The 17,997-nt window shown below is 33.3% G+C and overlaps 1 protein-coding gene across 5 annotated transcripts in view; it reads right to left on the reverse strand.

Moving 5' to 3' along the window:
• Positions 1 to 11,113: 11,113 nt before the first annotated feature.
• The window catches only part of LOC115219720 (sodium- and chloride-dependent taurine transporter), a 260,954-nt gene continuing 254,070 nt past the window's right edge, over positions 11,114 to 17,997 (reverse strand). For all 5 annotated transcript variants that reach the window (XM_036509552.1, XM_029789920.2, XM_029789919.2 and 2 more), the window contains 2 exons: positions 16,939 to 17,109; positions 11,114 to 14,601 (listed from right to left, as the gene is read on the reverse strand). In XM_036509552.1, the coding sequence (XP_036365445.1) occupies positions 14,434 to 14,601; positions 16,939 to 17,109 (339 nt within the window). In that variant the 3' untranslated portion in view covers positions 11,114 to 14,433. The remainder of the gene's footprint in view (positions 14,602 to 16,938; positions 17,110 to 17,997) is intronic.

The raw sequence follows: 17,997 nt of genomic DNA on the forward strand, positions 1-17,997 counted from the left end.
ACATACACATATATACATACACATATATACATACATATATATATACATATGTATATATATATACATATACATATAGATATATATACATACATATATATATACATATATACGTACATATACATACGTATATATACATACGTATATAAACATACCTAATTATACATATATATATAAATATATACATACATATATATACATACATATATAAATATATACATACATATATATACATACATATATATATATATATATACATATATATATACATATACATACATATATATATACATATACATACATATATATATATACATATAAATATATACAGACTAAATCAGCAACTTGTGCTGAATCCGTACTTCCACATCTTAGAAACACACCTTTAATTCATATAAGTGATATCTACCATTATATATAATTTAAACATTGATTTTCTTTTTACATTTCACTTTCACTAGATATATCTTTTTCCAAGACTTTAGGGTTTTATTTTATTTACATATCGTTTCATATTTCTCATTTATTTGGTTTCTGATTTTTCCTTCCTTTACTCCTCCTTTTTCTATAGGCTAAATTGGACATTATATCCTCTAACGATTTTTAAAAAAACAACTTAATAGCATTCAGTTCATCACTATACATATCCATCATATTCTGTTAAAATGTCTTATTGAGTTTTATTTCTTCATTTCCCTGAAGAGAAGATTAGATTGTTTTACACCATTTTATTCTTTTGGAATAATACCAGTGATATCTTCGAAACATGTGTCGGAAGTAAAAAACAAATTGAATAACACATGCGTTTAACTCCATTTATTTATTTATATTATACAAAATATTTCACATAAACCTGAAGTCTCTATCTTTATAAACAAGGTGCTACGCCGTTTTTACTTATGCGAATTTTTGCTACCCTGTTAACTGTTTATCTATTTTTTCCGTGTTAATTGTAAACAAGGGAAAATACAGACATCTATTTATATCTACTTCAACCAGGTTTCCATATAGCCTGCTAATAAAATAGTTAACGCATATGGAGATATTTAATATAAATGCATCTCTAAAGGATTTACCCATTCCCCCAAAGAATGTTTTCTTTAAGCAACTCGTTAATAAGACAAATTCTTTTATTAACCGTATCAGATGGCTCACCTTTTCCTTCAACATCAAGGACATTCAACAGCCATCTAATGATATAACCTCTGAATTTAAGAAATTATTTAAATCAAAAAGTATATACATATATACATACATATATATATATACATATACATACATATATATATACATACATATATACATACACATATATACATACACATATATACATACATATATATACGCACATATACCTACATATATATACATACATATATATATACATATGTATATATATATACATATACATATAGATATATATACATACATATATATATATACATATATACGTACATATACATACGTATATATACATACGTATATAAACATACCTAATTATACATATATATATAAATATATACATACATATATATACATACATATATAAATATATACATACATATATATACATACATATATATATATATATACATATATATATACATATACATACATATATATATATACATATACATACATATATATATATACATATATATATCTATATATATAAAACTGTAGTTGTGTGAGTGTCTGTCCCCTTCGATTTAGATTCCTAACTACTCCCACATTTTGCGGTGCAGTTTAACCAAATTCGGGTATCTTATAGTCATGATTCATATCGAGCCCGTCTGAGTATTAGCGCGCGTCTACGATGAGTCTACGATTTTAAAAATAATTTAACATCATTTTTTATTCCATTTTAATGCATAATTTTTCATGTGTCGATGGCGTCCATGGTCACACCTGCACCTGTTTGCTTCTCCCCCTTCTTCCCTCCCTCGTGAAGCTGTGGAGAAGGGAGTGTAAGGAAATAAAGGTCGTAAAGCGTTCTTTTAGAACAACGACTTCATGGCTTGAAGACACCAAAACAGAAATGGCTAAGAAAGCCCGAATTGGCATCTATAAGGGAAGTAACTCTCTAAAAATGCTTATATAGTTATTTCCCTTACAAACCCGAGCAACGCCGGGCGATACTGCTAGTCTTTATATATAAAAGTGAAGTTGTGTGTCTGTCTCCTACGATTTAGATTCCTAACTACTCCCACATTTTGCGGTGCAGTGTAACCAAAAGCGGGTATCTTATAGTCGTGATTCATATCGAGCCCTTCTGGGTATTAGGGCGCGTCTACGATGAGTCTACGATTAAAAAAAATTTACCATCATTTTCCCCCATTTTTTTGCTATTATATAAGGGAAGTAACTCTCTAAAAATGCTTATATAGTTATTTCCCTTACAAACCCGAGCAACGCCGGGCAATACTGCTAGTATATATATACATACATATATATATATACATAGACATACATATATACATACATACATATATATACATACAAATAGCCATATAAAATCCTATATAGGAGCCACGAAAAACCAAATGGTACTTAGGTACAACGCACACCAATCTAGCTTCAGAAATAGGCATACGGCAAATTCAACAGGACTTAGTAGCTATATCTGAAGGACAAAAAAAATAGAATACAGGTTAGAATGGCGCATACTTGCAAAAACCACTTCTTACAACTCTACCAATAGACGATGCCATCTCTGTTTAACCGAACGCAAGGAAATTCTAATGGCTAAACCACCTCTTCTCAATAGAAAATATGAGAACAGTATTTTTTGTCTTCATATAGGCCTCTGTGTCTTTTCCAAGTATCGGTAAACCCACTGATACTTGACCCTGTACAAATCCTACACTAGCATCTTCATCTAAATAATCCCATTTAGCTGGGAACCACTTAAACTACTTACACGCAAACATTCACCTCCCAACCCCCACTCGCTTCACACACCCCATAATAAATTATTATACACCCACACAGGGCTTTCTCCATTACTACAAACTTCCTATAACTTTAAGTCTAAAAGACACAAATTCCTTACTTACCTCAGACTGAGTAATCTGGATGGAGTTAGCTCCCTTTTCACCATGAGTTAAGAGTTAACCTCGTTTCTTTACACCGCTGGCGAAAAGTCTAGCCAGAATAAATATGTGGAAAATATGTGCTTACCTAAACTTGGGACAACAGATCAGAATAACCTTCATCCTACATCCACTTCACAGCAGAATTATCAACTAAGAAATCTACTATAATATAAGAGTTACCATTCTTTGTCTTTGTTACCAATGTATCCCTAAGTCTTTCGCTCTTCTTACCTCTACATATGATTCTGTATTCTGATGATGTCTACCACTACAACTGGTAAACAGTAACAATCATAAATGTACTATTACTACCACTTTTTTTATTATTAATTAATTAAATTAATGGCTTACTAGCGCAAACGACCAACTTCTTCCTGTTATTTTTCCTCCATTTTCTTCTTGCATATAATATGGTTTACTCGCTGAATTACCTGCTACGTATACCTCGTACCTAGGAGCAACTTTGTATTTAACCATTACCTTAGAGGTTTTAAACACCTCTAACTATATCCATATATATACCTCTAGCGTCTAACGTCTGATCTCTGACTGAAATCAGAACGCCATGTTGAATCGTTAGCTCCTGCACGCATTTTTTTCTCTCCTTGTTTCTTTTCTGTGTATCTTTGTGTTGAAGAGCGTAGGCTCGAAACGTAAAAGACTTGTTTTATTTCTATTCCTGAGCGCCATACTAATACAATTGTTTGTTTGTACTCCACCTGCCTTCGTCTTTTGTTTATTTTCGTAAACCTGCCTTCGTCTTTTGTTTATTTTCGTAAACCTTCCCGTTATATATATATATTTACATACACATCCATATATATGTATATATACATATTACGGAGATGTACTTGCATAGCAAGTGACTTGATCTGAGATCGTGTGCTGGAACGAAAACAACTGCAGCGTGGAAGGTGTTTATAAGCCATTGAAGAAACACACAAAACCCATTAGATTCACTTCATTTAAATTTAATTTGTCAAAATATTTTCGTCACTTTGAGGTCGCGGTCTCAAAGCGACGAAAATATTTTGACAAATTAAATTTAAATGAAGTGAATCTAACGGTTTTTGTGTGTTTCTTCAATGGCTTATAAACACCTTCCACGCTGCAATTGTTATATATACTTATATATATATATATATACACACACATATATCCATATAAATCCATGTACATATATCCATATGCATACATATATGAGGGCCAGTCAGGCGGCACTGGCAACGGCCACGCTAAAATAGTGATTTTATGTGTCACCTGCAAAGGGGCCATTCCAGTGGCACTAGCAACGCCTTTACTCGAATGTTGTTTTTCACATACCACCGGTTCAAGTGCCAGGAGGGCGATGCTGTTAACGATCACGTTCGAATGGCGCTTTTTACGTGCCTCCTGCACGGGGGGGGGGCAGTTGTCGGACCCGGCAACGATCGTGCTCAGGTGGTGCTCTTAGCGCTCCATTAGCATGGATGTCAGTCATGCAGTGCTGTCATCGAATTTGATTTCAATTTCATATATATATATATATTATATATATATATATATATATATATATATATACATACCCATATATATTTATACATACACACGTGTATATACACATATACAATTACATATACATACATATATATAGATAGATATAGACATATATACATATACACACATGCAGAGTCAAGTTTTGACTTCTAATTCCAGCGTGGCAGTATCTCTTAGATACCCTAAATTATAATTTAAATAAGGTTTTTTTTCCCCATGCTGTCCATCTGATAAGATCGGTATTTAAATATTGATCCTATCCTTATTTATATAAATATACATACATACATGTACATAGATATATGGAGATACATGTATACAAACATATATACACATATATATATACACACACACATATATATAGATATGCATATATATACACACACACACACATATAGATATGCATATATATACACATATATATATATATATATATTATATATATATATATATATACATATAATCATATATATATATATATATACATAGGCTTCATTTCCACAAGCACCAGCTTAATTCAATTCATCCTTAGTCGAAAGGCACCTGTTGTTATATTTATATTTGTGCAACATTGTCCGTTTTTTACATCCTTGTTTGTGTATACATATGCCCTTAGCTTAGTTTTTCATTGGGGCTGGCCAGATTGAAGCAATCTCAAGAATAATCAGCCGAAATTGCGAGGATAATCTGGTGCTTGACTTAAGATAGAAAACTTCGAATGACCAATGCTTGTTTTCTTTGTATCGTCTATCTGGATGTTTTGTTGTCCCTTTTTGAATCACCTAGTTGTCCGGATGTTTTGCGTTCTTGTCCCATTTTGTATTTCATATATATATATATACATACATATATATATATATATATATAGTGGCGTATGTACACTTTGTTCTCATATATATATATACATACATAAACATATATATATATATACATACATATACACGTATATACACATACATATTGTTATGGTTTGGCTAGTGCAGTATTTCTTGACCCACCTTGTGAATGATTGGCTCCTGCACGTCTGGAAGAAAAGCAACAGCCCTTTGTTTACTGGAAGAGTAATGGCTTTTTGGAGGGACCTTTGGCCTTGCCGGTCGATTGGGGGTCAGAGAGATGTGAAGTAGTGAGAAAGATAGAGTAAGGAACCTGAGAGCAGATAGAGAGGATGACAGCAGCAGCGCCGATAAAGATATGGACATAGGACTAGGCGGGATAGAGAGAGTATAAGGCTAAGAGACAGATTGAAGATAGAGATAGGCAGTTAGGGCTGAGAGCAGATGGAGAGGGTATGAGCAGTAGAGACAGATTGAGGGGTAGTGATAGAGGGACAGTTGGTATTCGGTCGTCAAAAGGGGCAGTCGGATTTTGGTTGTCAGGGCAAGCGGTTGGGATGCGAGAGCTTGGCAGGTTGGAGCTAGCAGCACAGAAAGGGATATATACAGAGGAATAGCAGCGCTGAGAGAGAGAGAGAGACTACAATATGGGACACTGGCTATTCTAATTAGGAATTAAGGTATTTAATTGTATTGATACGTGCTACGATGTAAAGAGACTGTAGAAGGAAAAAAGAATTGGTGTATTGAACAGTGAAAAGAACTGAGATAGTGAAATGAACAAAGTGAATTGCTTAAAGACATTTTGTACAGTGTTGTGATTTGAACATTGTATAATGTCCTTCGAACTGTATATGACTTGTTGTGTCGTTACCGGACTGTTATATTGTTACTTGCATGTTTAAATGCTTTGATCTGTTGTATACCTGTATTGATTTGTTGTTTCCTTTAAATGCTTTGATGTTGTAACAATTGATTGTCATAAACTAGTTGTTAAATGTAAGCCAGTTGTTGCCTTGCCGTTTTGTGTCTCTCTCGGTTGCCTCTCTGTATCTCTGTGCTGCTGCAGTTGTTGTTGTTGTATCTCTCCTCTCTCTGGGTACCGTGGCGAACTTGCCCGTTCGGGCAAGCGGCGATGGGTGATTCCGTAACAACATATATATATATATATATATATATAGACACATATACACATACATACATATACACACATATATACATACATATATTTATATATATATTATAGGGTCAGGCCGACCAAAGCTTTGTGAGTGGATTTCATAACACGGAAACTGAAAGAAGGCTGTCATATATGTTTGTACATTTGTGTGAGAGTATGTGTACCCCCAGCATTACTTGAGAACCAATGTTGCTGTGTTTACATCCCTGGAACATAGCTGTTCGGCAAAAGTTTCTGATAGAATAAGTACTAGGCTTACAAAAATGAAATTCTGGGCCCGATTTTATTGACTAAAGGCAGTGCTGCAACATGGCAGCAGTCACATGACTAAAACAAGTAAAACAATTAAAAGACTATGCCATTTTAATCTTGAGTGTCTCTGCTAATATATACAGGGGATGGAGAAAATAATGGAAACACCTTAAAATTTCAAGCAAATTTATTTTACTATGGGGTAGGACCGACTTTGGCAGTAATTACAGCTTAAATTCTACAAAGTATGGACTTGTACAAAGTTTGAATTGTTTCCAAATGAATTTTTCTTTATTCTTCAGCTAAAACAGTCTCCAGTTCTTGTAGTGATGATGGTGGAGGATATTGACTCCTTACTTGTTTTTCTAAAATGCACCATAATTGTTCAATAATATTGAGATCTGGGGACTGTGGCGGCCTGATAAGATATTCAACTTCACTAGAATGTTCCTTGTGCTATTCACTAACAACTTTAGCTGTGTGAATTGGTGCCGCCTTATGTGGATGAATTTAATCAGATAAAATGCTTAAATAGTCCTGAATATTAATTCTGCCATGAAGGGAAACCATTGGGCTGGCAAATTTCCAAGATATAACCCCCAAGATCATCACAGATCCTCCTCCATGTTTAACAGTTGGAAGAAAGCAGTCTGGGTCAAATGTTTCTTTTGGCTGTCTCCACAAGTATACTCAGCCGGTGATTGGAAATAGGGTAAAGGATGACTCATGTGAGAAAATAACATTCTTCTTTTGTTCTAGGGACCAATTCTGGAGGTTTTTACTCCATTCTAAACGCTTTGCAATGTTTGTTTTTGAAAGTAGTGGTTTTCTGATTGCTGCCCTCCCATGAAATCTGGCTTTGTGCAGCTCCCGCTGAACAGTTTCTGTGGAAACTGGATTCTTGAGGTGGTCATTAAACTTTGCAGTAATTTTGGGAGCTGTACTTTTGTGATCCTTTCTAACAATTCGCATAAGAGTGTGACGGTCCCTATCTCAAAGTTTTGGTTTTCTTCGAGTTTTGTTTCGGCAAGGAGGTTTTTCCCTCTTTCTCAAAGGCTGTCATTACTTGAAACAGTATTTCTTGATACACCAAACATTTCAGCTGATTTTGTTACGCTTGCACCTGCCATACGAGCACCAACAATTTGACCTCTTCGAAAAACCGATAGATCTGTCATTTTAATGAATTTTAATTACCTTTTTCTGATGATACCAGAAAAGAAATAGCAATTTTAGCAAAACATATTAAGCAACACTAATAATAAATTAAAAAAAAAACAAAAATAAACAAACTTTTGCCTGTTTTATAGGTATTTCAAAATTATGATGTTAGGTATTTCCATGTTGTCCAACCCTTGTATATATATATATATATATATATATATATAATGTATACACACACACACACAAATGGCTTCTTTCAGTTTTCATCTGCTAAATCCATGCACAAGGCTTTGGTCAGCCCAAAGCTATAGTAGAAGACACTTGTCTAAGGTGCCATGCAGTGTGACCGAACCCAGGACCATGTGATTGTGAAGTAAACTTATCACACAGCCATGTCTGAACAAGTGAGCACGTGTATGTGTGCATGTTTGTGCTTCCTCACCTTGACAGTTGTTAAGTCACCACGATACAAATAATTTCCTTTATTTCTAAATCTCCTGTGAATATTTGTCTAATCTTTGAGAAATATTACTATGCTTGGAAACAGATGAAGGTTGGCAACAGAAAGGGAATCTGGTCAAAGAAAATCTGCTTCAATGAATTCCATCCAATCCATGCAAGAATGGAAAAGTGGGCATTAAAACAATGGTGATTATAATGTCAGGTAAAAATAAGTGTCGTTTGCTTTCCTAACAAAAGTTAGGCATAAGATCTTCTTGTAGAACTTCCATACCATCAGTAATGTATTTTTTAGATAGTGGAAAAAAAAAAAAATAGTAGATGAAAAATGATAAAAGCCTGGAGTATCTGTGTGTGTGTGTATATATATGCATGTTTGTGTGTGTATCTTTGTGACCCACCACTGCTTGGCAACCAGTATTGGTTTGTTTACATCCCTGTAACTTAGTCGTTCAGCAAAAGGACCTGGATAGAATAAGCACCAGACTTTTAAAAAAATAAGTACTGGGATCAATTTGTTTAAGTAAACTCTTGGTGGCAATGCTCCAGCATGATGCACTCCAATGACTGAAACTAGTAAAAGTGGTTTCAGCATACAGGTACAACATCAATTTTCCAGAATCTTTGATACTGAGCATTTTCCGAATTACTGTCTTTTCTGAACCAGGGGTAGTCACCTCTAAGTTTAACAAATATTGGTTTCAAATTCTGGAACAAGGCCAGCAAGTTCAGGGGGAGGGGTAAGTCGATTATATTGATCCCAGAGCTCAACTGCTGCTTATATTATTGACTCTGAAAGGATGAAAGGCAAAGTCGACCTTGGTGGCATTTGAACTCAAAACGTAAAGATGGAAGAAATGCTGCTAAGCATTTTGCCTAGCATGCTAACAATTCTGTCAGCTTATCACCTTACGAGGGGGGCTGGAAAGTTCCTGGCTTTAAAGGTGTCACAAAACTTTCTGTCCTTTTACAGGGCTTAGAAAAATTGAAGGGCTGCTGCAATAAGTGTGTGAATCTGAGAGGGGAATATGTTGGATAAAATCGGAATTAATTGATCCCCCTGTATTTTCTTTCACCCAAAGCCAGGAACTTTTCAGCACCCCCTTGTATGTTAAACAAATATTAAATTTACTAAAATAGTGAAATGAAATACAAGTACTAGTACATTAGTACAAATGATACACGTTTACTAACACTGTACTGGGCAAAGTACTAGTAGATTAGTCTGGCAGCCATGGTAATTTGAAGATCCTGCTCATAGATTAATGCAGATTATAAGGAGTTTCAGACAGTTAGTGTACAGAAAGTTGTCGTCGTACTTGTTCTAGCAACAGCTGAGATATCCTGGAGGAATTGTGAATAAAGAAGTCTTTGATTAAAACTAAGAGTGAGCGAACCTGGTCAAAGTCCTAAATCCAAGATGAAGTGGCTAAAAGAAACTGGTGGAAGTTGGGAGAGTTTCACAGAATAACACTATGTAACTAGATATTAATCTTTGTTTTTTTTTTTTTTTCGTCTTTGGTTAGTAAGTGTTATTTCAGAGGATATCAGTTTTGAAACTGACCTATTTTCCATTACATTTCAGACAGATTTAGCACTGTGTTGTTGATTCAGAAATATTACTATAGCAAATATTCTGCTCAATACCACAGATTTGCTTGTCAGTTGCTTGACAATAAACACTTGATCATGTCCCTTTGTGGCTGACAATATGTGCATCTCTGACCATGAGCAGGAGCAGTTGGGGAGCATCATAGTGATGTGTTGAGAGGGATTCTTTGAGGTTTGAATAAATATAACAAAAGCAAAATTTGAAGGAAATATTAGCCATTTGTTGTGCTTTCTTGAGGTAAGCAAATAGGAAATAACAGTTGCTACCCAAGGACAAAAAGCATGTTATACAGTGTAATTGACTAATGGAAAGTGACTTTCATCTATAGAAACTTTAAACCTTAATACATCATAAGAGATGCGATACATGAGTAGAATTTTCGTTTACACAAATGTCTGAGTTAGAGAGTAAGTTAAAGGTGTTTAACCTCAAGTCAAACTTGAGGAAACCAATGACAAAAGTCATCCTCTCTTTCTTGGAGTATGCTTTAGATTACATCATCTAATTTGTCCTTTATTTAAGGTGGAAGGCTGTGATTTAATTCTTTAACATCTAAGCCAGCCATATCCAGCCCAAATATTCTACCAGTTTTATATTCAGACAAGCCACATCCAGCCTCTCTCTCATAACTACCCAACAATATCACTCTAAAAATAAACATTCACAGCACCGAAATCTCAAAACTACAAGAAAATATGTGATTAATTCAAACCAATGTGAGTAAATAAACCTTACATTTGACAGAGTAATCTGAATGCTAAAGGGTTAAGGAAGATTTAGTTACTGTCTAGCAGGTGAATGACTATATTGTGGCTCTGGTTCTCTCTCTTGGTTCATTTAAGAGTAAACAGTTTCAGCAACCCAGTACCAAGATAACACCATGCCTGTGATGAGATGTGAACAGCCAGCCTCTTGAGTGGTTGTTCAATAACCTATCAACTTGGTCATCAATGCTCTGAACAGATGTTAACACTGGAAGTAAAATGTTTAATAGATTTTATTTTGGTTCAGGAATAGAAATCACAAAGAATTAAAGAATGTTTTAAAACTTCTGGTTGAACAATCAGGTTTATTTTTTTTATATATATATTTTTAAAATTTCCTATGTGAGCCAGGGTCAGTAGCAATGCTCTGGCCATAACATATGTGAGTGTACACAGGTAATCAGTAAAAGTTCACTAACTTTTTCAATGTCTTTTATATCAGTATGCATACTTTGTATAACAGCATGTGTGTATATACACATACAAATGTTTAAACACACACAAGTATACACACAAACAATCTGTCTAACTCTCTCTCTCTTTCTCACACACATACATGAACCAATGAATAGATAATGCTTTCTTTAAAATGTAGAAATATTCTAGAAATGGTGAATATCCACAAAGTCACATTACAACAGTACCAACATCGTAGTTGGTAACTATTGAAATTTCAAACATATTTCATAAATCTTCAAGAGCAAGACACTGTATGTGTGTGTGTGTGTATGTGTGAATGTATCAATATATTCTGAAAAATGAAAGCAAACAGTGCCCTATCCTATGTGGTGTGTATGACATGAGAATTACAATGGTTTTGACTGTTTGAAATTAGCTTAAATTTTGATATTGCAGAAGAAATGTCATTAATCTTAATGACACACTAGTCAAAAGGTATCTCTTATATTTGCTGATATATCAAACTTAAATAAATTTCTAGCAGAAGGAAAGGAAATTAATTCATGAATGTCCCATGAATAAAGTTGCTACATAGTAGAAGTCGTCTATGAACCTTTCTCTCTCTCTCTTTCTCCCTCTCTCTCTCTGTCTTGCATTATCTACTTGGTCACTGATATGGCTCAGCTAGGCTTGTAGGCATCTTTTGCAAAGAATCTCAGATTGCAATCAGTCAAACTATTGTTTATAAATGAATATAGATTGTCTGAAAATTTAAAAAAATATCCATAGGCAACTCCCGAAGGTGACCTGTGATAGTAAGCTATAACAATGTAATTGTTACATACATACATACAAACATACATTGTGGTGGTATGTTACAGAGTGATAATATGGTATAGGTTGTACAAAGAAGAGAGTTGTAACAATGTAGAAAAGTTCACAAGAAATTATCCATCCATTATCGGCATTGGTAGGTTGGGATTGCAGTTGTATTCAGTAGGAACATTTGGTAATGACAAAGCAATATTGGTTTGGTGCAAGGAAAATAAATGCATACAAACAAAAATAAGAACAGAAGATAAAGGAAATGTAATTACAGCACAATGTCAACAGAAAGTTAAACTATTACAGAAGACAGAAATTTCATCACATCTTGGAGCTGATCACAGATTATCAGGTGGCTCACATTATTAATATTATTATTATTATTCCAATAGATTAAGATATTGCAGCAAATAAGAACAAAGAACAAAGATTATTATGAAGTGTAATGTTGAGGATTTAATCATCTGATGGTTTGTAGAAATAAAAGAGTAGGGGAGGGTAGAACAAAATTAGAAGGTGGTATAAATGCTTCCTTTTTCAATGGAAATCTGCAATGGGGATTAATTATAAGAAAATACATCATGGAATCATTGAGAGAAAAGGAATTGGGTAGGATTTTATAGTTTTAACAGGAGACCATCACTACAATCTTTTGTTTATCAGTAGTTGCTGCCAATCTTACAATGCTTCAAGTCTCAAGAATATAGCAGTTTCAAACCTTTAGTTAAGAAGATTGATTTTAGCAGCTGAGTGGGTTTTTCCCCACATAGTACATAAAATCTAGAATTACTAATGTACAAATGCAGTAGTGCAATTTTGCATATATATATATATGTATGTATGTTGTATGTGAACAGATGATGTTTTGTAATAGTTATAAGTCATATTTCTTAAAACAAATTAAAAGAAAAGGGGAAAAAAAGACAATTCTGATTTAGTTTACTGAAAGGAGTTTTTCTTACAAGTTATTTACAGAAATGTTGAGAAAATATTTTCTTGTATATGTGTTAAATGTATGTTTCAATGTATGTAATATATGTACTCATAAATACATACATATTCAGGCAGCCTCTGTAAAATATTTATTTCCATAGAAAAATGTGTAAAATTAAGCAAAAAATAGTTGATTTTTAAAGAGAGAGAGAGAGAAGAGGGAGGGAGGGGTGGTTATACATTTCAAACAGCAGTAAATGAACATAAAGTGTCAATGGTTGACTTCAATAATTACTAAAAAAATAAATAAAAATGATAAAAAAAAAACATTCACAGAAATGAAAGTCTCTTTTGTAATTCATAACATTTGAAACATAAAAAAAAAAAAGAAGTTAAAACAATAACACTTAATATAAAATGTAACTGTAGGTGTAAAGGATAAAAAGAAAAGCAGGATAAACTAAAAAAAAAGATCAAGTATTATCAGTAAGTCAGATGATGTTTTCCTATTATACTGAAGTAGATGGGTGGGTAAGTGGTAATGTTGGTGAAAGGTGGGACAGGCTTTATCAAAGATACTGGAAGACAATACTTCAATGAATGTCTAAACTGATTCTGTCCTAGCTATTCTTTTTTTTTCCTTTTGAAATGAGGCTTACAAAATAACATATATTTTGTGCATAGTAATGTAGGGATAGACTAGGACAGTTTTGGAAAGCAAGAAATAATACAGAAGTGGTAATTGTGTTGTTATCTGGAATAAGAGGAGCTAGACTGAATATAACACTATGTAAATGTAAATGCCATAGTTTTCAGAGACTGCCAAAAGTGGTCCTACAGGCCTTATCCAGCTAACAGGTCCCAGAAACAGAACAACAGAACTGATAAAAAAAAAGAAAAGAAAAAAAACAAAAAAAAGAACAAAACATTTAGAATTAAAAAAAAAATCCCTGTTAAGTCATCTTTGAACCAGGATCATATAAACGTGATCCAATGAATTCTTTCATGAATACAGAGCCAAGTGGTGGAAAAATACGAGTATTTGCAAGTTGAAAACATATTCAGTATCAATGAAGTGAGTTGAATATAGGAACATATTGGGGGTTTCCTTTTCTTTTCATTTTTTTTTTTTTTTGATTACTGGTGTAGACTCCAGTGTAGATTTTTCATGGCAACAACATCAACAAGAAATAGGGGAGAAATGATGATGATGATGATGATAATAATAGTAATATATTATAATAATAATAATGATAATTATTACTATCATTGCTGGTGTTGTTGTCATGTTAAATAGCAGCAATTTGTGAAGAAGAAAGTGAAAATAGTCAACATCCAGATGTAAAAAAAAAAAAACTGGAATTTAAATATAAGCTCTCCTTCACAATGGGTTCAGGTCTGGATCTGACTTGTATGGTAAATGGTCCAAGGGAAATGCATCTCCGTCCATGTAGACATACGGAGGGGCGCTAGGCTCAGCGCGATGGTACGTCCTTCCATTGTCTAAGCGGGATTGTCTTGAAGACTCTTGGAATGTCCCAAGGAAACGCTGAAATACAGGAACATAAATAAATATACATACATGTATGTATAATAACAAGATACTTAAATAACATAATCTATTGCAACATTTGAATATAACAAACATTTAACACTTTGTTCCTCTGAATTTATATAGAGATTATATCTTGATGAAGCTTAAATTAAACAACAATTAATTGCTTATAACAAAGGGGTGTTGAAAAGTTCCTGGCATTAAGGGAATTGCAAAGTTCTTTCACAGGGTCTAGAAAAACTGAAAGACTGTTGCAATAAGTGTGTAAATCTGAGAGAAGAATATGGTGAATAAAATGATAGTTAACTGATCCTCTTGTACTTTCTTTTACCCAAAGCCAACAACTTTTCAGCACCCCTTCATACGTTTCAAAAGTACATTATATACAACATGTAAAGATATATGCATCTTCTGCATAAATGGTATTCCTCAATGCAAAACCAACTTTTTGGGTTGACGTTCATATAACAATGAAGTCTGACAAAATTTTCAGGTGTGTAATGCTCCCAGAATGTGGGGATACCTGTAGTCAATTTGAAAATGTATCTATCCAGTTTTTATGATGGACATAAATTATTTGCTTTCATCATTATATTTCATTATGATAACTGTTATATTACATAATGTTATGTCTTCAAAATGGGTAGATTCAAGCAAGCGAAGTAAATTGCTTTTTGACATAGTTCAATAAATAATTCACGTTTGCCCTTTCATTAGCCTTATGTCTATTGATAACTTTAGAAAAAAATATCTCATAGCTACCTTACTCAGTTTGCTACTTTTTTTTCTTCAGATAAACTAAAAATTAGAATTTTGTGATGGAAATTGTCATTGTATAAATTTTACATGATACCAACCATAGAAACCATTGTAGTTTGATCAAATAAAGTATTTTACATTTATTGTTCTTTATGCAAACATAGTTGGAATGCCTACACAATAGCAACTCTTTTTATACATGAATACAACCCAATTGTTCTGAAACCTACTTGTCAACTAGTCAAATTGAAGAGTAAGAAGAGGTTCATGCTTTGATCAAGGGTGTATTAGCAAGATCTGAACTCAAAGACCACCAGGATAGTAATATAGTCCCAGAACTTTAACCCCTATAGACATTATGTCTCATAAATAATACAAATAAAACTAATAGTAATGATTTTATTTCCCCAGATACAAAGTCTCGCATTTATAAAAATAAAGATTTAGAGTAACTACTCTTTCCAAAAGGAATTAATGGAAAGAAATCATCTTGAAACAAAAACAATTCATAGTTTTCAGGAGCTGATTAATATCAAATTACAACACCACATCACTTAAAGGCAGTAAATTATTTTGTAATCAGTGACAATTTAGTAAATGGGATTACTATAATCTGAATGGAACTAACTAATATATTTCTGGAATTTATAATTTTTTCTTGTTTGTTGACCACGATATCAAGGAAAAAAAAAGTGACACCTAACAGAATTTGATAGTTGATCTACGAAGCACATTAAATATAAATACTGTAAAATAAACATTGTAACTTCATAGAAAATGAAGATAAAGGATCACACACTCAATTATTGCTAACTATTGTATCTGATTTCTGGCTTTCAAACAGGGAAATATTTGAAAAGTAGTTAAAAAATTCCCCTGTAATATCAATTAAAATAATCTTTTATTAAATCAATTTTTGAGCAAAAGAAAATCCAATTTAAAATGATATTACTTACTATTACCTATTAGAAATTTGAATGCAAAATTATATACTATGGACAATACATTTTTTAATTAATTCCATTTTAGATTGGTTCTCTTTTATTCAAACATTGATTATTTTTCTTTTGATGATTTAATAAAATACTACTTTAGATGGTATCATAGCAGAGTTCTGAAACTGTTTTTCAAATACACACAAACACACAAATATTGATGTGTGGATAAGAAGTTTGCTTCACAACCTTGTAATTCCAGGTTCGGGCTACACCTTCAACAAATGCCTTAAGTTGAACAATACTTGCGAATATAAGTTTGGTAGATAGAAACAGTGAAATGGCTGTGTGTGTGTGTGAGAGAGAGTATGTGTATGCAGAGTGTGTAAGCATGTGCCTATGTGTACACATGCTCACATGTGTAAGTGTATACCCATGTGTGCAAGTGTGTGTTTATGTGTTTGACACACCAGCTCTGGTTAAAAAGTAACTTGGTCACTCAGTAAATATAGATTGATGGAATAAATACTACTGGGTTTTGATAAGATTAACTAAATTATTCAGAGGTGATTTCCAGGCATTACTACAGTGCAATGAGCGAACTCAGGAAGAATATAAAAAAGTAAGAGATATGTACCTGACAACAGGGACCACGTCCTACCATAATAGCATGAATGGCTCCAACAAGTACGAACACAAATGGTACACCAGATACAATCCATGAAATAGTTTCCCAAGTTTCAGAGTATACACTGCCTTTGTAATTCAGTTCGTCTTGGCCATGAACAAATTTATAAACCCAAATACCCTGAAGAAAAAGAAACAACAGAACAAAGGTGAATCATTATCAATAACTAAATTATGTTTAAGAAATCTACTTTGTAAGGACAAACAACCACAGAATTGAAAATTACATTTTAATTATAACAATAATGGTTTTTGATAAAAGTACAAGGTCACACACTTTGGGGAAAGAGATTACAGTTAATTGCAATCCATTCCCCCACACCCACATGCTCCATCATTTAAAATATTTCCAATTTTATTGAATCAGGAAAGAAGAGAGGCAAAGACAACCTAAGTGGGATGTGAAACCAGAGCAGTAAGTCAAGTCTGTCTTTGTGTCTCCTAATAGCAAGTATAATAACTGTGCTATATACAATCTAAAATCTCACAAGAAATTTAAGGTCTCCTCCATGAGAGCCCTCAATCCCACCCAAAAAATAAAAATTTGTAGTAGGACTCCTCAATTACTTTATGGAAGATTGACAAAGCATGTAGATGTAGGCTTGTTTATAATCTGAACTGACTTCAAATATATTTAAAGAGATGTATATAACAAAGCAAAATGATACTCAATGTATGTATTGCCAGTAATTATTTTATTTATCCTGTGGGGTTGACAGACATTGCAGACACATAGAATTTGAGGTTAAAATCCAAATATAGAAAGAAAGGAAAAAAAAAACCCTCCAAGACATTTTGTTTGATGTTAAAAGACATGCAAGTATTCATAGATAGCTGTGATTTTACTGAGCTTGACATGTCTTCTCAAAATGCACTTTATGCTGGTGCCATGTAAATGCATCCATGTCAGTGCCACATAGCACTCAGCACACTCTGTAAAGTCAGAAGCAAGGGAAACAACTGCGGAATTCTTTAAAAAATTATTGATGATGGTGCGGGTATGCATTGA

Source organism: Octopus sinensis, linkage group LG15 (genome assembly GCF_006345805.1).
Source record: "Octopus sinensis linkage group LG15, ASM634580v1, whole genome shotgun sequence".
NCBI classification, from domain to species: Eukaryota; Metazoa; Mollusca; class Cephalopoda; order Octopoda; family Octopodidae; genus Octopus; species Octopus sinensis.